At 34.5% G+C, this 27,276-nt stretch overlaps 3 protein-coding genes across 14 annotated transcripts in view; 1 reads left to right on the top strand and 2 right to left on the bottom strand.

Annotated features, from left to right (window-relative positions):
- Positions 1-56: 56 nt before the first annotated feature.
- On the bottom strand, positions 57-5,717 carry LOC100374890 (uncharacterized). 5 transcript variants are annotated; one of them, XM_006821635.3, is made up of 6 exons: positions 5,627-5,717; positions 4,203-4,362; positions 2,230-2,349; positions 1,868-1,993; positions 913-1,057; positions 57-462 (listed from the first exon to the last, which is right to left on the bottom strand). In XM_006821635.3, exons 2-6 carry the CDS (start codon positions 4,347-4,349, stop codon positions 446-448), a joined length of 555 nt encoding a protein of 184 aa, XP_006821698.1. In that variant the 5' UTR covers positions 4,350-4,362; positions 5,627-5,717; the 3' UTR covers positions 57-445. The 5 variants fall into 5 exon arrangements, with proteins under 5 accessions (XP_006821698.1, XP_002738924.1, XP_085350172.1 ...); XM_002738878.3 differs by having other exon boundaries at positions 4,203-4,359; XM_085494046.1 differs by having other exon boundaries at positions 442-1,057.
- Positions 5,718-5,934: 217 nt separating this feature from the next.
- LOC100374742 (protein FAM241B-like) lies at positions 5,935-14,328 on the top strand. 2 transcript variants are annotated; one of them, XM_078012780.2, is made up of 3 exons: positions 5,935-6,004; positions 8,883-8,998; positions 11,787-14,328. In XM_078012780.2, the coding sequence occupies exons 2-3, from the start codon at positions 8,894-8,896 to the stop codon at positions 12,039-12,041; spliced, it is 360 nt and encodes a 119-aa protein (XP_077868906.1). In that variant the 5' UTR covers positions 5,935-6,004; positions 8,883-8,893; the 3' UTR covers positions 12,042-14,328. The 2 variants fall into 2 exon arrangements, with proteins under 2 accessions (XP_077868906.1, XP_002738922.1); XM_002738876.3 differs by having other exon boundaries at positions 5,936-6,008.
- Positions 14,329-16,627: 2,299 nt separating this feature from the next.
- Positions 16,628-27,276, bottom strand: part of LOC100375734 (calcium-activated potassium channel subunit alpha-1-like) — a 124,345-nt gene continuing 113,696 nt past the window's right edge. For 6 of the 7 annotated variants that reach the window (XM_085493822.1, XM_085493824.1, XM_085493823.1 and 3 more), the window contains 4 exons: positions 22,856-22,960; positions 22,387-22,517; positions 21,877-22,071; positions 16,628-21,495 (listed from right to left, as the gene is read on the bottom strand). In XM_085493822.1, the coding sequence (XP_085349948.1) occupies positions 21,145-21,495; positions 21,877-22,071; positions 22,387-22,517; positions 22,856-22,960 (782 nt within the window). In that variant the 3' untranslated portion in view covers positions 16,628-21,144. The remainder of the gene's footprint in view (positions 21,496-21,876; positions 22,072-22,386; positions 22,518-22,855; positions 22,961-27,276) is intronic. The other variant, XR_014927440.1, reaches the window with a different exon arrangement.

Here is a 27,276-nt window from a genome sequence, read left to right as displayed (position 1 = left end):
AGAATGTCACATTGCGAGTAAATTTTAAAATCCATTCACGAAAAACCACAACAAACTGACTATTCTTCAATAAAATAATGTATTCATACTTCACAAAGTAAGAAAAGTACATCACAACGGAAATGAAAAAAAATTTTAACAAATTAAAAAAAAAATTAATCTGTACAATGTCAATCAGTTGCCTTCTAAGATTGACTTAAAATCATAATAATGATAATTTCAAAACATGGGATGATGTATGCTGGTGCTAGCTGCTTGAAGACTTTTTAGAAATGATTTGGAACATTCTAAAAGCTGTTCTTCAAAATAGCATGGACTCCTTCACCAAAATGTTATGACACCTTAACACAACTGCTATGATATTTAAAGCATCCACCATGAGTGACTAATGTTAATATGGTGAAAGATCTGTGCACTACAGTCCAGTTATTTTACAGACTCTTCTCTATTCTTCTTCGGTCGCTGTGAGTGTTAAATATAAAAGCATGTTATCAGTTAGTGACTATAAAAAGCAGGTGAAATAATTATCAAATATGCATGTGAATTATTAGTGGTTATCACGCTAGGTGTCTACTCTAGTGAGGAGAAAATAGGAAAGTCTACCTGGAGTGGCTATATAGATGCAGAAGAAAGTTATAGGCAATGGAATAGAATGGTAGTGCATGTAAAGGGTAGAATTTATGTAGAAGCTACCAGCTTTTTTTCAACACACTCTGACACTCTCCAAGCAAATTGCGAAATTTTGTATAGAGTGAGTGGTTTAACTGGTAGCTTCTTCAGTTTTCTCGGGCTCTGAGGGTTCTTCTGTGGGTGGATCAGCTGGAGTACCGGTATCTGTTGGTTGTTCTGAAGGGGTGTCTGCGACATGTTCGGGGCTTTGAGGTGCAGACTGACCATCCTTTTTAGCCTCACCTTCTTCCCCTTCTCCCTCTTTTGCCTCCTCTTCTGTTTTTGTTTCTTCTGTTTTTGTTTCACCCTCAGCACCCTCTGTTTTCTCTCCTTCACCCTCCTCGGCTTCCCCCTCCGCTTTCGCCTCTTCTCCTTCTGCCTCACCCTCCTGTGAAAACAAATGTCGTGTCATCATTTAAACTTAAGATTTTTTTCACAAATTTGTAGCCATCATCATCCTAACTGAAAGAAAATCAATGAGAAACAGTAAAACACAACATACTGCACTTGCAAACACTAGAGTGCACTGAGAGTATTAAGTGGCATACTGGGTGTACATCATTTTGTTCAAAATTCTTGTATATCTAGGTGAATACATACAAGTAAAGAACTGAGATAGATAACTAATGCCACATTATGTATTACTTCATGTTTGGTGCAGAGTGGTAAGTTATTGTGAAATTTTGTAGCAGTGAGAATATAACATTTACATTACATGACATACCGGTAATATATTGTAAATGAAATGGTGCGAATGAAACTGAGTGTATTCCTTATTTGGAAATCACACCTCCTAATAAGGTAGGGTTAAATTGCAGCATTGAATGTATGAATAGAATTATATTCATACATAAATAAACATATCACTAAGTCAAACCAAATATTAAGATTAAACAGACACTGAAAATTTGTGGTAAATAAATAAAAATACATATTCATGTGCTATATTATAGCTTTTCCCTTTGAAGATAATATCAGGTTTATCAGTGTTTTGTGCAAATTGTACGAGATATATTCATCACTGTTCCAAATTACTGCACCGCACATTCATGTATGATAACACAACTCAAGAGCTTTCATTAGCAAATCAAATGGGGAATCAAAATGATTTTTCAACATTTTGACTCACTCAAAATTGTTGGAACTGATGTTACGGACAAATACATCACTGTAACTGTACATCAAATAGAATACCTACTTTCTTAGTGCCATCATCTGGGGGTTCATCTCCTTCTGCCACAGGTGCTAAACTTGGGGCACCAGGTAAGTTTGATTTATCTTTTAACATTTCTTCATCCTCAGCCAATGCCCGTGCCTCTTTTTCCTATTACACAACAGTATTGATTTTTTTTTTTTAATTTAATTTGTTTAATAATCTCCACTAGAAATTGTGAGTTCCATACTGGTGACATTGGATTACCGGTATATCTTTTCGAACACTGCCATAACAATACAGTAAAAATATTTATTTGAAACTAAAATACGAATGAAATTCCTTTTTCCTTCTCTACTGAAAAGCATTGTGTTCAGTACAACTACAAACATAATTTAATAACTCACTCTTCTCTCCTCTTCTAGCTTTGCTATTTTTTCTGCTTCTTCCTTCATTTGCTCTTGCTTTATTTTTTCTTGCTCTGCCTCTTCTCGCTGAATGTCCAATTGCTTTGCCTCTTCATCTTTCTATGAGTGTGAAAAAAGGAATTAAAAAAAATTTCTATTTCAAGATTGATCTCAAGAACATGATGTTTTTGCAGACCAGTGAAATCTGCTTAAATGAAACACAAAAGGAGCAGAGAAATGTAAAGAGACAATTAATTCTAGTGTGAAGGGGCTGAAAGTGGTGTCTAGTTCAGTTGAGTATTTTTTGCAACTTTACAAATTATTTGGTTATACAACATAAACAATATACCATAGTCTTCATCGAGTTATACCACAAGCAAACACACAAATAATATTTTATTGAATGTGGCCTCTTGGATGTTTGTACGATGCTAACAGTGCCAAAGTACATACATGTACATAAATAACAAATTTGTATTGCATCCTTGAAATAAATTCTCATCAGTTAAAAGCAATAACAATGAAATAGATAAAAAAAAAAATGCACAAATAGAAAAAAAAAAAATCACAAAAACATTTTTGATTTTGAGACTATAAAAGACAGGGCTGTTGATAAAATTAGCCCCCAACCTGAAAATATCTACAAAAAAAAACTCACCAAACTACAATTGAGAAGCATAAAATTGCAAAAATGGGAACAATTTGTTCAATTGCAAGAAATGTTGTTTAGGAAAAGGTCAACCATTTGAAAGATACAGAAACTTGAAACAAGCACTTGTAGTCATTGTTTCACTCTCCTGATCTATAGATCTATCACATATAGTGAAACCCAATACGAAATAAGCCACTGAAATTGACTGAATAAAATATCCAATACACAGGATTATATACGATAAAAAACATGCAGATTTACACAGAGTAAAGAGAATCCACAAAAAAAAAGATATTTTATTCTTACCAAATTTTAAAGCTATTTAAAAAACAGAAAACTGGACAAATACCCCCCCCCCCAACAAAAACAGATACAGTGGTAACCACACGGTTAGTTTGAATTGACATTTTCAATCTACAATCATGGGAGCCTATTGCTACGACATTCATATTTTAGCAAGTAAGCACTGAGGCTGAGATGCTTTTGTATGACAGAGTTCTCCTAATATACCACCAGTAGACCATGGAGGTGGAAAAGAGAAGGAGTGAGGACGCTATTGTTTCCGCTGGTTTCATGATGCTTTGGATTTGTTTACTCAGTACACATTGTAATTAGTTTGCAAACATGCTGTACAAGGTCACAGTTAATCGGCTGTATTCGGAAGCTTCACGAAGATTCTCAACGCACTGCACATGTCCAAACAGACAATAATGAAACAAAATGCAGCGAAAGACGTATGCTGAGTGTACTCAATGCCCCAAATCTATTGCAACAAAAGGCACGATTTTCAACATCTGCACAGTTCTGCACACCAATGAAAAATTACTCGTCAGAACATCTTGTTATAATCTTATCATGTACATGTATCTTTAAATTTCACTGCGGAAATTTGCGGGATTTTTTTAATCAATGTCCAAAGTTGGACGACTATTGCGATGAAAAATATCAGAAAAGAAGTAATCACACATCTTGGTAGCGTCCGTATGCAGAATTTCCGGTACCTACAAGTGTGAAATGACCTTTGTGATTCGATAAAGGTCATTGCGCATGTACAATTCTTTTATTTATGGTTTGCGCATTCAATATACATAGACGATGTTTAAACGTAATTTATTTTTTTCAGTTCTACTCTCATTTTCTTGTGTAAATAAGCGGCTATCATGATGCTGATAAAACGACTTCTAAACAGAAACAATAAGTGGCTTAACCAGAGCGAAGACAAAGGATGTTTATAAAATTAACATGGGCTTAAATAGCGTCCTCACTCCTTCTCTTTTCTACCTCCATGAGTAGACATTGAAGTAAATTTCAGATATATTACCATTTGATGATAATGTTCATTTTCTTTGTATTTATAGAGCCATTGTGCTATATATTCAATTGGGTCTAACGGCCTCTTCTCAGCAGTTTCAGCCAATGCTTGTGTTAATGTTAAGCCTAGATGTTTCTTTAGGTATTCTGTATCCATTGTGTGTTATCTGCTGAGTTGAAGGTAAACTGACACGGTAATATTAATTCCTATATTCATGATCACAATAAGCAAAAACTATAATATAAGATGTCACACCTCAACAAGGAGTTATATTTTGATAATTGTACATGTGCATGGAGTGGTTGAGCATAAAGCACATGAGTTCCTGTGAAATATGGCTGCTTTTCTAGGTTAGCTGTTTGTTTTTTTAAATATTTTTGTGCAAGGCGACAGTGTTGGACATTGAATGTCACCGTTGTCTCTCCTGACTTTTTTTTTTGTATGTGCAAATTGCAAGTGCTAGTGCTGACACATAGTGCATTTTGCCACAGAAGTCATATTCATGTTTGGGACTACATGACAGGGCTGTGTGGCCATCTCCCTATCAAACGTCAACCAGGCGTCAACCAGGCTTGGTCGAACACAAGCACCCCAAAGTCGCATTCGTTAGTGAATGAATCTCGGCCAGTGGAATTGGCCTTCCCATTGAGTCTGTGGCACACTCACCCAGGGTAGGGGTTGACCCTTTGATGTTCAGCCTAAGGTAGGATTTGAACTTGGGTCTACCAATCATGAGTCTGGAGCGACAACCACTATGCTACCAGTGACCGGTCTAGGTTAACTGTTTACAGTGAACAAGCACCATAATAATGGTTGTGCACTGCACTTTTGGGAAGCCATACAAATGTAGCATGACATCATAGGTGACATATATTCCCTGTGAAATACAAAATAAGCTTGCCATTTCTATAAAACAGTTAAAATTAATTGTGTTATTTACTGTGAATGAAAAAGCAACTCAGCCAGCAGTACTGCAATTTAGTTCGTTGTTTTGCTAACAGAGTACAGGTAGTAATTTTAATATCATCTTACCATTACAACTGTTACATTTGAACTAATAATATTGTATTTTTGTTTGCAAAAAGTGAGTTTTATTGCAATGCTGTTAGTTGGCTTGCATTTTGTTCACAGTAAATACTAGTAATCAGTGATTTCGTCCATATTACAGACAACTGGGCTAGAAAACTGAACAGAATAGTGAAGTTACAACATTAAAATGTATCAAACTATGAAAAACAACGAAAGCAATGACACCATTTAGTAGTGGAGGTAACGTTTTAGATGTACACTCAGGCTGCCAAACGTGGAGCGGTAAACACAGCTTTACGAATGCGGGACTAATTAAATAATTAACACGAATGGGAAACAGCCAGATTAACAACATGGGTAACATCAATTTATTTCTGCGAGAAGTCTTAGAAATAGAATTTTACCTGGTAATGAACCGGAATATTACTACAGCAGCCTTTGGTGTTGCGTTGCTATGAATCAATGTTTTGGTTCAACGTCTCGCATAGTCTCGCGATAAGTGATTAGCCTCGTTCGTAAATATTTGACACCATCAGTTATTAAAAGAAGCACTTACAGCTCTCATTTTTAATATAGACTGAGATTATAATAATATTTGAATAGTACAGTTACTATTTTATACAAGTATATAGCATATTTTGTATTTGTTTAAGTGATATATGTATATGTCTTGAAAAAGGGTCAACGACTTTTGGAGATCACAAACTACAAACAAACATACATACAAGATGGCTGCTTGAAATTGTGTTTGGAAAATACCGTTTTATGAATTTACACGAAAGGCAGGTAAATTGGTCATTCCGGTAACTTTCTGTGGTAGATGTGCATAAGTTACGTTGGTATAAGTAAAGGGGTGGTAGTTTGATATACGACGTATCCGCTACAGCAAAGTGCCATCACTTGCCTCGGTGGCATTGTATGATTGGAGGTCTTCAAGCCACAGGCGCTCGGAACGTTTCTTGGCTAATAAAAAAATGACCTAAAGTGGGATCGGCATAGTTAGTCAGTCGCCGGTACATTTCCCTACTACTCATATAATAACGCAAGGTAGGAAAGCGTTGACACCATGACATCGAAACTTCCCGAAAATAACACGATTTTCCAAATTATATTTCGATCCGCTTCACATAACTCAAGCATGATATCGGTAGAAACTATCGATCGACTTGCATTACCTTTATTCGAATTAAAACGGGTTAAATCCTGTGAAAATCGAAACACCCGAGCAATATGAATCAACCCATCTACGCGGATATTTTGAAGCTGAGGCCCGAGCATGCGCAATTCCAAACATATACGCATGCTCGGCCTCTGCTTCAAAATATCCGCGTAGATGGGTTGATTCATATTGCTCGGGTGTTTCCATTTTCACAGGATTTAACCCGTTTTAATTCGAATAAAGGTAATGCAAGTCGATCGATAGTTTCTACCGATATCATGCTTGAGTTATGTGAAGCGGATCGAAATATAATTTGGAAAATCGTGTTATTTTTGGGAAGTTTCGATGTCATGGTGTCAACGCTTTCCTACCTTGTGTTATTATATGAGTAGTAGAGGAATGTACCGGCGACTGACTAACTATGCCGATCCCACTTTAGGTCATTTTTTTATTAGCCAAGAAACGTTCCGAGCGCCTGTGCTTCAAGCCTGTACCACTAATTATATTTCCAAATACTAAAGTGTGCGCGTTTGCTTAAATTTTTCAACAAAAAAAAAAGATTTCAAAGATCGAATATGATTCTAATATCCTGAATCCACATGTATGTAATTAATTTCTCATCATAAGGTGCAATGATACATATATCAACAAACTGCAACTTTTGTTGACAACATGGCGTGTTGCAAGTACCATCAATAACTGGCAACTTGTTGCAGAAATAGAGCATGTCCTCATTTCAATCAATCAAATTGACGACAGTCTGTCAACATGCAACATGGTATGATACACAGAGCAACTTTTGTTGTAAACAAAATTTGACACATGTAATGGATTTAGACTCTAAGTAATTGGTCTGAGGTCTCTAGTGCTAGCAGGTTTGTTTATACCTTGTGTATTCATAGACCCCAGCATAGGATTACATCACATACTAATCAGTGTTCTCCACGAGGGGTTTTAGCAGGGCGCAGCGCCCTGCATAGGAAGTCATGCGCCCTGCAAAGGTAGTCGTGTGCCCTGCATCGGTCAACAAGTGCCCTGCATTCACATTTCCCGTCCCGATCTAATACATTGTATTGTTAGTTGAGTATTCAGTGTTCTCCACAAGGGGTTTAAGGGGCGAAGCACCCCTCTTTAATTTATTTGCGCCCCTCTTCAATTTGTAGCACCCTTCTATTTATCTTCAGCACCCTCCTTTGTTTTCGGTGACAGTGGTTTCACATTCTCGAAAGATGTCCCGACGACATTATTGAGAGACCTCTTATTAATTGACAGGCGATAAAACAAAGAACTAAGATAGATAGTGGCATAGGTGACAACTAGGACAATGGATTTGATGTCTGGGGAAAAATTGGCTAAACTAAAAACAATGAATGGATGCGTGAAGTGATTGTCACAAGCATTGCATTAATCACGCATTGGGATAGTCAAAACAAGTTTTCTCATCATTCCTGAATTAGCTTAGATACTTAAGAACAGGAGAACCAGCAACAATTTATTGGTCCAATTGCTTGTTACTTGCCTTTTATTGGCGAAAAGTAAAAAGAATCATCAAATAAATCACCAAAACAAAATGTACAGTAAACACTGAAACAACATGGATGTCACGGTATCTGATTTGACCTTTGTCCTCAGTACCCACAATGCAATCAACATAATGATTAATTTATTTACAGTCATCGGATTCGATTTTTTCTTTTTCTTTTAAATGGTAATTTTGTTATGTGAAAATATTTTTCTTCTTATTACTTGGGGTTGTCAGCTATTACAATATCTCAGTGCATTTATAAAACCTATAAAAATGGAAATATTTGAAAGAAATTTAAAAGAAATAAATGAAAGGCTAGAATTTCACAGCTTGTTCCATTACACTTTTACAAAAAATACAAAATTGATATTCTTCATTTGTCAAAGTTGATATTTTTTTACACATCAAGTGGTTTAACTTATTCATCAAAATAATTCAAGAACATTAATATAGTACTTGTACACAGTATTTAATTGATGTAAATATAAAAGTGCTAAGAATTTCCTTTGAATTGTTTGATTAGTATGCTAATTATATGCAAATTAAATATGCTAATTATATGCAAATTAGCACCCCTCTTTAAATTTTATGTGTGGAGAACACTGCTAGTATATCTTTGTTAAAAAAAAAGCTGTCAATGAAGTAGTCTGACATGATCTACCTGCAATACTGTGCCTTCTAGCACCAACTGATTCACTGAGACCCAAACCACTGACTCTGAGTGAAATCATTGACAAATGCAGTAGCAGTATGAGTAATACTTACTATATTAGCTATCAATGGTGTTAAATTAGCAATATTAATCTGAGACCTACCTGGTACATTACTGGGCAGTAGTACTCATTTTCGGGGAGGGGGGTTAAAAAGGAAGCTTTACTTATCTCAATGATGGTGACAGTATGGTGCAAATACTCCAGTAGTCTTAGTCGTATTAAAACTTTGCAATAAATTCAATCATTATATTCCCCAAATACAGTTAATGGAAAAATGGTTCGAATTCTGGCCAATGGTGATATAGTACAGGACGATGACCCAAGGGCACGTAGCTCTACAGGTAGACAACGAGATACGCAATCAAACCGACCTCGACAGGTTAGTATAATATTTGTTGTATATAATGAAACTATAATGTCAGCCAAGCTTATTCTTGTGACTTAAATCATAGATTTCTGTTTTATTATTGTGTGTTAACTATATGTACCTATTTTGCTGGTACAAGGTATCATTCAGTCAGTGCTTAGGCCAAAGTTGATAAAATTGCCTTGGCATTATAGGAATACTGCAATACAAGAAATATCAAAGAGCACAAAAACAAACTCTTTGGGCATCAAGGCGAAAAATCATTTGCAGGTTTATGTGTCACATGATAAGTTTGTTTGACTGCATCTCAATTATCCGCCATGTTGTCACCATGGTTCATGGTTGGCTATTAAAGACGACTAAGTTAATCCTCCAAGTATTCATTAGAGATAACAAGTGTTCACAAGTAAACGTCCAACTCATAAAATGTGCAAGCCCTGGTCTAGTTTTGACACATATTGAATTTTGAAATGTCATACATGTATGTGAATTGTTGTTTTCAAGCCATCATGGATATTAAGTACTAGCACTTAAAGTAAGGGACAACATCAAAAGTTCAATGTAGGATAAAAAACTTAATTCCTTTAGTTTTTTCCCAAACTCCCCTACCCCCCACTGAAACTTAATTGATAAATATTTACCATGGCAACAGACTACATTCATCATTAAATACAAATTGATAATCGGACAGTAGTATGGCATAGCAGTTGGTTGTCGGGAGTGTGTGTAAAAAGATTTTACACTTGGACCAAACCATTTTCTCGTCTTGGATGTGTTTTTTTTTCATTTTCTGTTATTTGTGTCCATGATTGGATAGAAAAAACAAACAAATACAAATACTCTAAAAAATTTTTTACTTCATTAAAAAATAAAATCGTTTTTGTAGGATGGAAACTTTTTGAGGTCAAAACCCCCACCCCCAAACTAAAGCAAATAAGTTTTTTATCCGACATCGATCTTTTGACGTTGTCCCTAAACTAGTCTAAATCGATGCACTTAACAGTGTCAAATTTGTATTGTTTATTATGGTTGTCTTTAGAGAAAAATACTATTTTATATAATATGAGGGAATGTCATCAGCCTTTTATCTGAAGATTCACAACAATTGGCATGTGGCTTAATATTTTTTTTAGTTCCCGTTCGGACGCAGTCCGAAAACGGGGACTTATGTTTTGATCTCTGTGTGTCCGTGTGTGTGTCTGTGCGTGCGTCCGGACCTGTATCTTAGAAATGCCTGGACCAATAACAATCAAACTTCACACATACATTATACATGATATTATACATATGCACGTCAATTTGTTTCACGATCTGATTCAAGATGGCCGAATGGCGGCCATTTTTGTGCTAAAAATCATCAAAATCAAGCATTTCTCGGCTGTTTACAGATGGATTATGTACAAACTTGGTATATACATTAGACATTATAGGACCTTGATGCACATCATTTTGTTTTACAATCTAATTCAAGATGGCCAACTGGCGGCCATTTTTGTGCTAAAAAATCAACCATTTCTCGACTGTTTACAGATGGATTTTGTTCAAACTTGGTATATACATTAGACATTATGGGACCTTGATGCTATTAATTTTGTTTTTCAGATAAGATTCAAAATGGCCGACTAGCGGCCATTTTGTATTAATGAATGAGGTTCTCGTGCCATATCTCTGACTTGCTTTCACTGATTATGTTCAGATTTTAAATATTCATTATATATCATGTCATAGATAGACAGATATATTGGTTTGACGATCCTATTCAAAATGGCCAAATGGTGGCCTTTTTTGTGCTAAACAATCATTAAATATCAAGCGTTTCTGGCATTTATGGATGGATTTCGTTCAAACTTGGTACATATATTAGCATTAAAGGTTCCTGATGCACATCATTTATTTTTCAGATCGGATTCAAAATTGCTGTCTGGCGGCCATTTTGTTTTAATGAATGGGCTTCTAGACCCATATCTCCGACTTGTTTTGACTGATAATATTTTCAGATTTTAAATATTCATTATACATCATGTCATAGATAGACAGATATATTGGTTTGACGATCCTATTCAAAATAACAAATGGTGGCCTTTTTTGTGCTAAACAATCATTAAATATCAAGCGTTTCTGGCATTTATGGATGGATTTCGTTCAAACTTGGTACATATATTAGACATTAAAGGTTCCTGATGCACATCATTTATTTTTCAGATTGGATTCAAAATGGCTGTCTGGCGGCCATTTTGTTTTAATGATTGGGCTTCTAGACCCATATCTCCGACTTGTTTTGACTGATAATATTTTCAAATTTTAAATATTCATTATACCATCATGTCATAGATAAACAGATATATTGGTTTGACTATCCTATTCAAAATGGCCGAATGGTGGTCATTTTTGTGCTAAAAAATCATCAAATATCAAGCATTCATGGGTGGATTTCCTGATGCTCGTCATTTTATTTATCAGATTGGATTCAAAATGGCTGACTGGCAGCCATTTTGTTTTAATGATTGGGCTTCTAGAGCCATATCTCTTAAATGCTTTGACTTATTATATTTAAATTTTATATATTCGTTATACATCATCAATGGCTGATTTTGAATGCTGTTCCAGAGCAATATCTCTCAATATGAACAAGTACTTGTTTGACGATCAGATACAAATGTCAATCATTTTAATGTTAAAAAATCATATTCCTGACATGGTTATATTCCAGCTAATTACTATAAACAAAACTATATATCTTAAATTTGATAACTAACGGGGACTGTGCCATCCATGGCTTGTTTTTTATTATTTTGTTAAGGGTTATGTGCAGCATGAAGATCACAATCAATATGGTGGAGGGGGACAACAAGTATCAATTATAGATGTGGGAAATCAGAAACTCCTAGATGCTGGTTTCCCCCGATGGAACCTTGGACCATATGTTGTAGAACCAATAGCTACTGTAGGAATGCTCTTGGCCATGATGTTTTTCGGTTTACAGGGACTATTGTTTGCAGGACTACTTTTCTTTGCGGTTAAATGGAGTCAACAAACTCAAGGACGGAGGCAGTGATCTTTGAAGAATGTCATCACATCTTGTGTATATGACAGGTGTTTTAAAGTTCAATGTGCAATTTTTAAATAGTATTGATTATTGGATGGAAAAAATATCACTTTTAGGACTTCTTCATCAGTTTTATATAATATATTATTACTGGAATTCTGTGTGTGCATTAAAGTTGTATTGTCAGTAATATTTTGTTGAAAGACCTTGAGTAACTTCGGTCCCAAAGTAAAATCTGAATATCATGGTGTTCACAGGATTGAAACCACAGTTTATCTACTAAGTTTCATGCTGAGGCCAGGAAAAAAAAATAAACCTGTTTCTAGAATTTGCAAATGAGGCAGCGAGGAGATTTTTGTTGTTGACATGGTTTGAAAGAGGTGTAACACAAGATAGTTATTGAAATTTTAATTGAAATGAGGCATTTTCGTGTCAGTGGTGATGGCCCAGAAACTGGCATTTTGTATACAATGTACCTACATACATATTTTTAGGGGACAGCGCTATAAAAACAACAAACAGATGGTCTAAACACAATTGACCTAGGAAGGACATAATTTCAATGTTCAAATTACTCTAGGTCACATAAATAAAAGCGTCAAATTGTGAAGGGCTGCACATGAAACAACTCAAGAGTCTGGTTCGTGTCACAAACCAATTTTTAAAGTAATAAGTTTCATCCAATTTTGATTTTGTGATATGTCCATCTTCAAATCCTGCATGTGCTGTGGTGTAATAGTCTACATACCGTATATGTAAATACATTTTTTGGCTATTGGTAAAAGATTTCTGACCCTGATGTCTTGTGAAAACCATAAATGTGGCATTTATCTCTGACATGTATTACTTAACATGTCAAATGCTTCAAACGAAATATGGGTGACAATACATTTTTAACACATTGGAGGCCACTGTCATACACTAATTGCAAATTGGTTATCCATAGAGCCTTTTAACAGGCGATGTTTTAATTAAGGACAGCATACAGCATTGCAATAAAAAAAAAAAAAAAAACACTATTGACATCATGATGCATTAAAAATTCAATTTTGTTAAGCGAAATGATGCAAATAAAGGCTTCTTAAACTATGTATTTTGCACTGTATGCCAATTTTTGCTATGTTATATAGTCAATATCAGATTTTTCACAAAAAAAGTAATAATAAATTTATTAGTTTTTAAAGTACAAAACTGCAGTTTTTAGGAAGCACTTGTTTGCAGTGAATATAACAACTATACCCTAACAAATTCAGTATATCTATGCAGTCAATACATGACCTTAGATTACATTTTCTATTTCTGCCATAGAGGGCATACTTTCATTTGATAAAGTCAAAAGTTGATGCAATCTGACATGTGATGACATAAAAAAAAATTTATTTCCTTTTTGAATTCTAAAAATAGATACAAGTAATCATTGAAATGATGAGAATTAATTACAATTGTAAATAGTGTAAACAATTTCCTGAAAGATTTAATGCATGATTATGTGAAAAATATGGTTGATGAATACTACTGTTGTCTTAAGGTAGAATGATACCATGCTGATCGCATCCTGGAACAGTGAGCACGCACACACACACACACACATATACATATATATATATATGTGTTACGTCCAAATCATTGGCATTTGTGAATGATAGTAGGGCAATGATAAGTTTTAGCATTGTTTTGAAGAGCCCAGCTGCCTTTATCTGTTTTCTCTACTTCGCTACTGAAAAACAGAAGGGGGCAGGGGGTAGATTTTGAGGTTTCAATTTTATTAAAACGGTGGTATATACATGTGTATTCTTTGCCTGCTTTCTTTCTATTCTTCCGTTGGTTCTCTCAACAAAATTCTAGAATTGTTGTCTAGTTTTTGCTCATTGCTCTAAATAGCACATTGAAAAAACAAACTGTCATCTAGTGTTTTGGAAAATTATCATATTCAAATTAGCAGCATGCTATTTTTATCAGCCAATCAGTGTCACTTCCCCCACTGAGTGCACAGGCAAAATCTAGGCAATTTCAGACTGATGTGCAAGAGAACACACAATACAATAGGAAAGTAACCAGGCTACCATATTCTGCATGAACATCCAAGAAATCTTGATTGTGAATGTAATTAAATTTCTTATAAACAATTCCTTAACTTTTGAACCTGCTGAAACATTGACTGTATCTCCACACAAAAAGGACAATGTGCAAGTAATATTTATATTCCATCTACAATCTTTTATGGCCAGTTTTTAACACTTTACTGTATTTTTGTAAAGTACAAACAATGCTAAAATAAAGATATATAGACATAGGATATTGTTGTTGTAAATTTTCTTTACGCTGAGTTAACTTTGTACTTTCAAATTTCAGTATGTGAACTCTGACATTTGTTCTCGTTGTATAGAAGTGTTTGTGATCTGATATGAACATGTTTTCATCAACAATATTGTTTGCTGTATGACATTGATGTATCACGGTAAAAAATATAACAAAGTTTAATATTAATTAAAAATATTAATTATGATACTTTGCAGTTCCAATTTAGTTTTTACACAATTGATATTTAAAATACCGGTAAATGTGATGTAAAACAGATTTGACATAAAGCTAATGTGAATTTTTCTCCAACTTCACACCTATTACAGTGGCACAGTTGAAAGCTTCAAAATTACCTTGTTGGACTTTGGATACTGAGTGGGTGGACATGGAAGCTAGAAGCCTGCCGTGTGAGGGTGTAGTCACATAAATTTTTTTTCAAATTGACACATAATTGGCTCTTTGCAGCACAGATTCATGTAAAAGCTGAATGCAAGCTGGAAAAACTAAGGAGTCATTGACATAACTTGAGAAAGGGGTGGCCACCAGAGGGCACTAACACATTCCAATTTTGCTACTTCCTGATTTTCTTGGAATCTGCCGTCACACCATAAAATACATAATGTTGGCTGTCAATTTTGGTGGAAATACTCAAAATCAGTGAATTTGAATGAAATTTGTATAGAGTTACTATAGAGCATTATTAGTTTTTGTTATTGACTATGTTAAATTACTACATTGAGCACATTTTCCACTGATATCTCAAGAACCACTCTGCAGATTTCTATAAAACATTGTACATACATGCTTCAGGAATAGGCCACATACGTGTTTAGTTTGTTGAATTTCATGCTAATTACTGTAAAATACTAGTACCGGTACTTTATTTTAGCTTGGATTAATTTTCGCTGCAAAGATTTTTTGGGTGTTTTGTATGGAATTTATTTTCACTGATTTTTGGCAAGTTTAATGTAAAATATGGATAAAAAGGTATATTCACTGAATATTATTTATTTAATCATCACTTCAGCAAAAATAGCAAAAATTAATTCCAAGTGAAAAGTACTTTACAGTACTTAATTTGCATAAATTTACCACAGATACCTACAATACCACTCATCAAATTTAAATGAAACTTTTGAATAATCCAAAGACCTGATTATATCTCGAGCACTGTTGCAGATAGGACAATGGGATCAGTGTGATATTGAAAGCAAGGGACAAGAAATATGATTAACATATCAGATGACCTCAAAATATGCATAACTGTAGTATCTTTGCAGTTAGTGATATGCAACTAATGCTATTCATAAATTCATAAATGAATGCATCGGCAAAAGATACAACTAACATGTCAAATGACATAATTATGCATAACTAATATCTCAAATACTGTTACAGACATGCAACCAGTACTATCATGCTGTCAGACAAGATATATGAATATTAAGTATATACATGATATTTATAATTATACCATAGCCAACGGTAACCACCCGGATCACTGCTTGCAGTTATATTTGTGACTATTTGCTCTGATCAAAGCACATGTACTTAAAGGCCCAATTCACTTGCCCGGCAAGTGTGAATTGGAGGTGTGGCTATGCTAATGAGTGGTGTTAATGACTCGCATAGCCTATGACGCATCCTGTTTCAGCAGACCAACATCACGCGACTTTGATTGACAGTAGTAATTATTCAAGATTAGTCACGCGTCCCTTTCCCCGGTTCATGTTTTTTACTTTTATCCGCCAAAATCTCAGCTCGTACACTATTTATAAATACTACACACAGTCACTGCTGTGATATTCATAGTCACATGCGTTTTTACCGGAGCTTGGCTGGAGCTGTTTACTACAGCGTGACAAGCAAAGAAATAATCTCTATTGTTTAGGAGCGTATTTATAGTATACCTGGGCTTTTAAATGTAAATGACAAGAATTGATTCTATGGTAAAAAAAAAAAACGTATATCAATGATTTTGCATGCAGTTTTTGTTTATCTGTACTTCTATTGGAGATGTGCTTCTAATAGAGTAAATACGGTGTCCTTTGTTTTGTACGTCATTCCTCCAATACCTTCAGCACACAGGAGTTTCTTTCAATGGTTTATTTAATTTTTTCGTAGAACCAAATGCACAAAATATTATGATACATTGCCGAGATGGCTATGTGCATTCAAACAGTATATAGCTAGGAAATTCCCATGCGCAGCTGGAAAATTCTCTAACAAAATTTATTCTACCTTCACAGGACTCTGGGGAACAGTTAGTAAAGAATACAACAAGAACACAGTAACCAAGTCGAATCAACCGTTTATTTACAAGTTTCTAATAAATTATACAAGAATTAATAACACAGTATGAAAGCATACACCATATTAAGACAGTAAACAAAAAGGAAAAGACCCAATCAGTGGAACACCACGTTCAGTTTAAATCTTTAAAAAATCTATCTTTTTATTACTAACCCTTACCCCCTATTTTTACAAATGGTTTAACCCAATAAGCAAGTCAACCAATTATTCAGCTTGATTTTCCTCAACTTTCAATAATTGTTTGTTATGAAGAAAGTTGCATTGGTAGCTTGTTTCAGCAGTCTGAAACCCACTCTCGAAATTCTATGTACACAAGAAAATGTAAAAGAGATACTTTTGTTACCAGGTAGTTTCACTATATCTAATTTAGTTGGATTATGACTATGTACTAAAGCATATCATTATAAACTACTAATCCTTGACACATTCTTTGATTTATTGCTGTAATCGTGAAAGCGCTGAAATGTACGCCTTCAGTTTATCTTGTATTCATCTTTCTCTGTCTATTATTACTAGAGTAGACATTTTTATCATCGTATATACTCCAATTGATTAAAAAAAAAAAAAGATTGCGCAGTTTTATTCCTATTGAATTTTAACTTTACGTTTATGCACTCAGAGATGGCGATATACAGTATAGTAAAAAGTTGAGAAAGATTTGGAAATATTCTATTATTAATAATATTTCATTATCAAGATTTGTTTTGAATAACATTAAATAATCGTTTGAGAGATTGAAACAGTACAATTTCTGTTCAAAGCATAATTATTTCAAATTTTGTAAATAAAAAAAAAAAGTACACAAAATAAAAATCATTTATAGCAAAGACTGGAACAAAATCATTTCTGAAGGGTTACATAGAAAATAAAAAAACAAATGCATTTCATAAAATCACTTAAAAACCTGACTGGAAACTGACTCTTTGTTTGGACAATTTGTTAATTCATTAAAAAGCAGACAGTTCACAACCCAGTGCTGGTCCATTTAATCGCTTCAAAGCCGCCATTTTTCCCACCAAGATTTGTGTACGACATTACGTAAATTTCTATATTTTTTTTAATACAATTTGTATCAAATAAACGTAATTTCTTAGTAGGCTCTGATGAACATTTTTGAAAACAAATAAGGGGAAAAAATGATTTGGATGGTGAGAAAAATCGACTTTGGCTTTGAAAGGGTCATGTCTATCTAAGTTTTCTTTCATGTAAATTACATTTTTCTGTAACATAAATACAACGGATACAACATGTCAGTATTTTCAAATTGTTGTTGCATCTACCTAAAATAAAACTATAATATTTAATTAAAATAACATTTGAGTACTGTCTCTGTCAAAAATTAGTTTTTTGCATATTTTCCGTTTTTTAAGTTAATTATGAGCCAAAATGAACGGATTTGATATTTTGTATAGGACTTATGTAAAAGTAAACATTATGAATGTTTGAAATGTTGCAGTACACCAAGGTATTGCAAAATAACCAAAGCCAATTGTACAACACAAATACAAGAACTAAAAGAACATTTTTTGTTTTTTTTTCTTCGCAATCATGAAAAAGAAAACCCAGTAGTTTGGTCCAAAAAACAGAGCATCAACCATGGGAGGGAGAAAACATTTCTGGGAAAGACCAACCATATTTGTAGGTAACAATAAAACAAACTTGTATGTCAACAAGCTATGACAAATGGGATGTTACAAACAAATGCTTACGTGTAAATATCGATAGTTGTCAAAATTGATGTGATACACACGAAAAATAACAAACGTAACAAACAAAATCTACATCCGATATACAAAGTAAAATATTAAATATGGACAAAGAAAAAAATAGTACAAGATGCGTCTTCAACAAAAACATGGATAAAAATAAGTTAGTGTGCCCTCTAGAGACAAATATTGCCCTCAGTGGTACAAAAATTAAAAACAGGTTATACTTCTAAACAAGAGTTCACCTGTGATGTAATTGAGCAAACATGATACAAAGAAAGTGCACGACATCAAAATAGTGATAGAACCATAACAAAAATGAGGTGACAGAAACACTGACTAGTATTCATGATGTGAAAGAGGAAAAATACTGAAAAGAGGATTAGAAGAATTAATGGTATTCTTAAAGTTTTACATCTATGGACTGTAATATGTAATTCCTTCATGTTGGCATCCAGTCTGCCAATTATTAATGAACTTTATTTTAAATATTCAAAAAATATTGTTAGAATCTGAAAATTACACTTATTGTACATAATATCTACAATTTATTAAATTTTGTCAATCTGGTGTTAATCGTACAGAAATTGCATAGCAAAAATTATCAAGTGTCTTGTTTTAAAATCATTTAAAAACCCAATTATTATTATTGTTAATAATACAAAAAAAAAAAAAAAAACTTGATTAAAGCAGAAAACTTGTACTTTGGAATATTTTAGTATTAAACTGTTATCTTTATAGACAGCATAGATAAGAGCCTTCAAGGCAGTGTGTACATTCCTAAGGGTTTTGTCAGGTTTGGAAATTGAGTTTGTATTTCACGTCTCGCAATTGGCTGTTGAACTTGTGAAGTCATCACATTTACATACATGTGTTTTTCTGGCAAAAATAAAATATATATGTATGGCTAGCAACTGCCCTTAAAATTTACGCTTAAAAAAGTTAGGAGAGACATTCAATGTCAAAACTGTTACCTGGGTTTATTTTTATTATTATTTAAAACTAGGTTAAGATCATCATCGAAAATCAGGTTTAGAGTCATTTAAAGCTAACATAAAGAGCTGAACTGTAACCATAGTTACACTTTCACAAGGAGTGCAAAACTCACTATGACTCCCTAGCTGACTCACAATAACTACACAAATCATGACACAACCTATTCAGTCTAATTCTTTATCAGCAAAGAAAACCGGGTACTAACGATTGAAGACCTCAACTATGCTGTCTAAAATACTATCAAATTATTTCTAGTTTTTAGACGGAACACCACTTACAAATGATATCAGAACAAGCTTTATATTTTAAGTACAAGAACCATTTTAACAATTTAAATATCTACGATCTTCTGCGTGGCTGATCGCCAATTTCAGACCGCATCACCATGTTTCGCCATCAGGTATACTAAAAGGGGAAGAGTTGAACTCGTGCATTCTTTTGTTGTCCCTTCTTTAGAATACCTGTTGGCAAAAAGGGTGAAAACGATCTTACTTTTGATGAGCCCTCATCACATGCTGAACTTCTTGATTTCTCTCTAGTGGTGTGTTTGAGGAATATGGTAGGATTTCATGTCAAAGTAAACATTTCACTTACATTGCTGTCACTGACCGTTAAGATGAGATGACAGACCATGCAAGTGTGATGTCATACTTTGATTGAAGGGAGGGGGGAGGTTCACCAAGATTTAGTTTCATATCGTTAGATTTCAACACTCAATGGTATGACAAATACCATTGTCAAGAGGCAAACCTAATAACAGAAAATAAATCTTTTCATTCGCTAATTAACCAAATTTTAAAATAAGTCTAATATTTCACCCAAACTAACCCACATGCCACACCGTCTGCTAAAGTCCCACACTGTTATAACTACCACCCTTATGAGCTTTACTTTTAAAACTCCTGGATTTGTTTTTTAAAAATAAAAACATTAACAATTACATCACAAAAACAGATCCGCTTAATAGCTGGAAATAAATAACAGCAGTTGAAAACAGATTTTGATTATCGAAAAAATAATTTAACAAAATCAAATAATTATGTTGTTTCACTATGTAACAAGTGATCTCATTGGCCAATTAGATGGTCTTAGTAGCCAATCAGTTCTCGCCTCTGTTTTATTCTTGATAATTTTACACCAGCCAGCTGTTTTCTGCACTTAGAATTCTTTGTTTTGTAATAACAAACACCACTCAATTTCAGTTATATTCGCATGCTGTGCAAACATGCAATGCATCTGTTTTGCATCTAAATTACAAACAAGCAGTGTTCAAAAAATGGTGCTTTCAATCCATGCATGCGACCAGATACAAGACAATAAAAGACTGCTTGTGTTTCAACACCTGCACGCATCGTGCATAAACGCATCTGAAGACTGTACAGAGTGAATTTATCACAAAACAGATGAAGAAACTTTAGTTGACAGAGACAGATAAGATTCTTTGCTTAAAATGGAAGCCTTTAAAATTCACTTGCAGTTTTTCTTACTATGCGCTCCTTTACATCTATTCCCACCAACAAGACCCAACAACAGGAAACTCAACCAGACAGTTTACCATACATAACAGACATGAAACAAAAAAAGATGAAAAGAATATTAGCAGACATTGAGGACATTAGCAGACCAGTAAAAAACTGGTTATATGGAGGAAGGAAGTTGGGAGGGAGAAATGATAGACAGTGGGATGAAAGAAGGGAGGAGTGGGCGGGTAAATATACCACAAACATGGCAGTGTCGACAATAAGATGACCAGTTCACACATATGATTCAGGTAGATCAGCCACACAGTCGTGCCATCAACAGAGTGTTTCATCCCAATCGTCTGCGTTTCTGTTATCGGGTAAATGCGCATCTGTGTACCTATCTCCGTTTTCTCGAACATCACCATCACGGTCGTCGTCCCGCTGCTTCCTTCTCGTAGGGCGTCTCGGATAAGAACTTTCTTTTGCGGGGTCAAACTGCATCAAGCAGAAAATCATGTCTGTTGGCATCAGTAGGAATTCATATAATGGGTTAGTGATAACGTAACGTTTGGACGATGGAGTAGCAGTGGTTGCGGTGGTATCTCGGAATCTGTAAATGCCAAAGCACAACATGCCGTATTTTCTCAAGGCGTATTCATACAAGTCTCCAAATTGCCCACCATTCTAGAAAAGAAAAGACATGGGTGGTTATTTTCATTTTTCTATAGGCTTTCACATCATCATGTATTAAATTAATTTATTTCCAGTTGTGCTAACCAGCAAGCTGATAAAAGATGTTGCTCACAGATCAACACTATACATGTATCTCCCGCCCGATCTGCTGTGAAAACATTACTCAAAAGTAGTGACACATACTATATTTTGAAACAGTAGTGGCAAACAACGCCATTATTTTACCATGTGGCGCAGTGCAAATGACTGGCTCTCACTGACCAGTTACAATGTACATGCACAAAATCTAAAGTGTTACAAACATTGAGCATATTTAATATTACTGTGCATTACCGGTATCAAACATGTTTACAAGCAGGGTTTCATACTCACTGAAAACTGTGATAGTGGTCCGTCGTATACCGGTAACTGGGCTACTTTACAACGGTTTCTATTGGCAAGAAGTTGTGGGGTTGTGTAACCACCCCTCATACCAGCTCCCTCCGCTAGAATCTGCTCCAATTCAGGAGTAGCTCCCCCTGTGATGAGTGTACGGATCAACGTCAATGCATTGTCATTGAAATATGTCTGCGAAAAAAAAAAAGATGCTTGCAGTGCATGTAGGAATTTTGTGTAAACGAACAATGTATACATGTGTTACATTAGTTGAATTGGACCCCATATCGAATACTATGAAGTGGTACTTATTTTTTGCAAAATGTCAGGCCTAACCTAGAACAGTAAACCTCACGTCAATGGAAACGCCATCGCATGATATGCATGGAAGGAAAGAACTAGAATTGGCACTCTGGATGTCCATAGCTCCTATAATTACCCATTACGCTCACACACGTCACTCATTATTAATCAAACCATAAAGCACCCTCTCGTCACCATACTTACTGCACTCATGAGGGAATCTAGTACGCTAACAGCAAATGCTGTACCGCATGCAAACGGTTGCGTAACATAGAGCTCCGTGTCTGGATCATCATCATCATCTTGATCCAAGAATTGCACATTAGAATCATTTACTGGAAAAGGGAAATATAATTAATTGTTAGATATGATAAAATGCTACAACTGTCAACAAAACTGATTACCGGTATATATATACTAAGTAAAAAAACACTGCCTTCAATGGTAGAATCAGTCAAGTTTGAACAAATTATGTACTTTGCATAGAACGTCATGCAATATACATCAGGTACACATATATCTGTTTTAAATTAATATCAATGTCTCATTGGCGTAGAAAATTGAAATTTCATGTATATCGTGGAATTACTATACTCACACTTTCAATTACGTCACATAATAGCTCTAAAAAATGACAAAAAGTAATTTGTAACTTTAATTTAGTTATACACACCTAGTTCTGTAATCATAGGCACATTGGCTCCTACAGCTGATCCTCTCCTAGATAGACTCTTGGCACTACCGCCCATCATAGGGGAAAAGCCCTGTGGCATGAATCCTGAAATTACGAGCATAAAATTACAATAATTCAGTATATCAACTAAAATGAGAGCTATACCCTTAGGGACGACGTCAAAAGATCGATGTCGGATAAAAAACTTATTTCCTTTAGTTTGGGGGTGGGGGGTTTTGACCTCAAAAAGTTTCCATCCTACAAAAACGATTTTATTTTTTAATGAAGTCAAAAAAATCTTGGAGTATTTGTAGTTCTATCCAATCATGGACAGAACTAACCGAAAAGGGGAAAAAACAGAAAAATGGTTTGGTTGGAGTGTAAATCTGTGCGTCAAATGAGGTGCATTTGTAAACTCTTTCTACACCCACCCGACAACCAACTGCTATGCAATACTACTGTCTGATTATCAATTTGTATTTAATGGTGAATGGTGAATGTAGTCTGACGCCATGACCAATATTTGTCAATTAAGTTTCAGTAGGGGGTAGGGGGGTTTGAAAAAAACTAAAGGAATTAAGTTTTTTATCCGACATCGATATTTTGACGTCATCCCTTATTTTATTATTGTTATCATAATATCTATACTACAATTAATGCATTTAATGAAATAATTTTCATTTATGGGGAAAATATAGATAGGAATGCTATATTTCAAATAAGCTGACATATCTTGTTAGTGAAATATTTGTAATTCATACACTCCAAGACTCAATATTATGAAATAACATTAAGGTTAGGATATCAGTTTGTAAGTTTATTTGAAAAGTAACTGCCGTTGATTCTAAGCATATAAGCAAGGCAGAATTTGAAACATTGAAAAGGCATGTCAACAAAGAAGCTGCTCTCTGATTGGTCTGATTGTTAACATAATGCTATTCTAATATCCAATCAATGACCTCAAGTTTTCTTTTCCCAGATTCCACTTTCAAACACCTCTATAAGCCGGTTGTTTTATAGTGTCGTAGATTTCCTGAGGCAAGTTTTTCAAATGCAAATTATACTATACATAATGAAAGTTACACTGTCAAATATAGTAAATCCAGGTGTATATTAAAAAAAAAAAAAGATGGTAGCAAGATTTCAGGAAGCAAATCGCACACCATGATGATGAATCTGGTGGGAGCACTCGCAAAATTGCTCTTTTTCTATAATCTTAATGCACGGAGCACTGTATTTTTTTTCTGGTCTAAAAGGGGTAAAAAAAAGCATATCAACAGATACGCCAGTCTTAAAAATAATTGTCAAATCAAAGTGTTGATCTAAACTGTGAGCGTCAATACGTTCACCGGTATTTTTCAAATCAGATAATTATGGTGTACATAGGATGTTAGCTCGCATCTGATAACATTTGTATACATGTATATAGGCATTGTAGGCATTTTTCCCATTAAAATTATATTCCCCATGATGCACTGGTACAATCCCAGGGATGGCAGAGCTGCAGTTCAACATGATCAGATCATGCTCAGCAGTTTTATAAAAAAGCATCAGCCATTGGTTAGTGTGAGTGTCAGAAGCTGGATCTCTAATGGGTGGATTTACACTTATGACACTATAAACTGACTGATGATAAGAATAACGAAAATTTTAAGCGCGGTAGTCATCGCATGTGCGACATTTGTGTTGATAAACATTGATTTTCCCACAATCCAATGCGTTCTTCAAATGGAAATCACAAGTATGAGGTTTGACCTGGGCGCGACTTGCACTGATTACCGATGGTGACTCTTTCGATACCTTCCAATCACATGAAAATTGATGAATTAAAGCTTGGAAACGTCTCAGTTTGTACTCGTTGATCTGCGCAACAGTCAAAGTCGCCATCTTTGTTTATATGAGACTACCGAGCTTTAACATTGTTTGATATCAAAAAACATCAAATTATTGACCAATCCTAAATTTGGTGCATGTACATCTATAACTATCTCTAAATTTAAAAGTGAAATTATGCTTGATCTAATTAAAAGTTTTTCAGAAAAAATAAATAACTGTATAAGGAAAAGGACAACAAACAGTTAAACATTGGCCCAAAATAGTTGAAACTCTGTAATAACATCAATGCCATATGGATAGGTGGAAACATTGATGTGACAACACTTTCTCATCAGCACTGCAAACCCAATGTAAATTACCAGCATGCATGAGATCAAGATAAAACCATTCTGTATTGTCTCACCAATGTTCATGCCATGCTTGCTAACCACATGACGACTAACTTCAGAATCTTTCCCAAGTGATGAAGACAAGAATTTGAAGAAATTATTTAACATCATTTTTTGGAATTGCCTACAAACTAAATAGCTTCTTCTCACTTATTGGATCCAAACTCCTTCACTAGATTTATTGTTTTATTATATCAATGAAAAAGATCAAGCAACTAATGTACAGTGGCTTGCATTACATTGTATTGTATTCTAAAATGACCCTGTTACAAACCAATATTTAAATACAATCTGTACGAAACAGAAATTATGCATCATGTTCTATATCTATTCCAAATATGGAAAACAATGAATATTCATTATTTGGCCCTACAATGAATAGCCAATCAAATAATCTCAATTCTGTATTTTCATTATGGAAAACCTGAACATGAGAGTACCATCTATTATTTTAACGTATGCCAAAATAATGGTACTTTAAATCACACCAAAAACTACAGACTTTCCACAGCCTATGCAAACATAGATCTAAAACCTAACTTGGCTGCATTTTCAAAAATGACAGTCATTCAACCAATCATCATCAGACCCCACTCTGAATCTAATTTGCATATAACCAATGGTTGGATGGATATGAACAGCAGAGAAAAGAAACGGACACATGCAGAATTATAAGATGCAGGCACAGCAAAAGAAAGCAATAAGGGCAAAAGAATCGGGAGTTGTACCTTCCACATCAATAGAATCAAGATCAATATCAATAAGAGGAATATCTAAAAAATAATACAGGAAAAAGAAATAGACAAAAGAAGATTTTACATTATGCAAATACATAAAGTAAGTGTGTATTTCATGCATAGCGCAAGATAAACTATAATCGTCTAAATGCTGCAACAAGTGTGTTGTGTAGCGCACTCTGGTGGTGGTGCACTTGGTTACTTTGTGAGCAGCACTCTCTAGTGGCATATTTATTGGTTACTTTGTTTGTTACAATGCAGTATACATGTGGTTGAGTAGGATGGGTACAAAGTGAGTTTATAACATTTCTGGGAATGACACGTGTGATTTATCTGTGGTCCATCGCATAAATTATTATTAGTCTGTGTACCAGTCTGATGGGCTGTAACACAATATTTGTAACATATCAGAGGTACATATCTCTCTGCTCGTCTCAATTTTTCATTGGTGGTTTACACAGTTGCTGCCACAAATATGAAATATTTGTTTTACTTATTTTACAGCTTTGAGAGACATAAAAAGTTATTCATAATAATAAAAAAAATACACTGATCAGACAAATATTATCAGAAATTAAAATGATATATAACATATCATAAAACCTATCAAATTTGGTACTAAATGTCAGCTGTGGCAGGGACTGAGCAAGGATTCCATGAACACTACAGCAGTGACAAACTCAGTTGATATTTGGAGAATGTCACATGGCCAATGTATGAAACCACTCATCCATAACAGGGGTAAATATCAATCCCTGCAATGGTAAACTGCATTGAGTGATTTACATGTACTGAGATGGCTTAGATGTTACTACGGTTACAGACAGTTAACTATTGGCAAATGTGATGCAGGGCACTCCCTCACCACCAGCAATCAGTCAGACATGCAAGGTTATACAGTCATTCTCTCTACCATGAAAGTTTTTATGAACATACATGTAGCTCTGTGTCATACATCCCAATACTCTACTGCTGTTTAGTATGCAAATATAAACACATGCATGCATATTTATATATATGTAAATGAGCAAAGTCATGTGACCATAATTCCTGCATGTGATTGCAAGAAAGCATGCACACCCTTATGAACAGTGTATTTACTATATTTAGAAGTGCATCCATATGTAAGCTGAACATGCAACATTTTTCCTTGTTTTTCTATAATCTCTTTGTTACTTTTAGACTAAATGGACATAGTTTCTCATTGATTAAAAATTTTCAAAAAGTCTTTGAAAGAAAAACTTGGCTTTAAGGAGTTTAAACACTCATCTGTTTATACATAATGTTTAGTGTGCATATTTTAATAAACATGTACTTTGACCTTAATTTCAAATTTATAATTTCCAGATATCACAAATTCATTTTACTCTGATATGCATATATAATTGTTGTATACTGGTATATATAGATATATACTTATAGGCTACTATTTAAGAGGCCTCTATAGTTAAGGTAACTC

Source organism: Saccoglossus kowalevskii, chromosome 19 (genome assembly GCF_978046115.1).
Source record: "Saccoglossus kowalevskii chromosome 19, keSacKowa6.1, whole genome shotgun sequence".
NCBI lineage: Eukaryota > Metazoa > Hemichordata > Enteropneusta > Harrimaniidae > Saccoglossus > Saccoglossus kowalevskii.
This window is presented reverse-complemented; position numbering and strand designations above follow the sequence as displayed.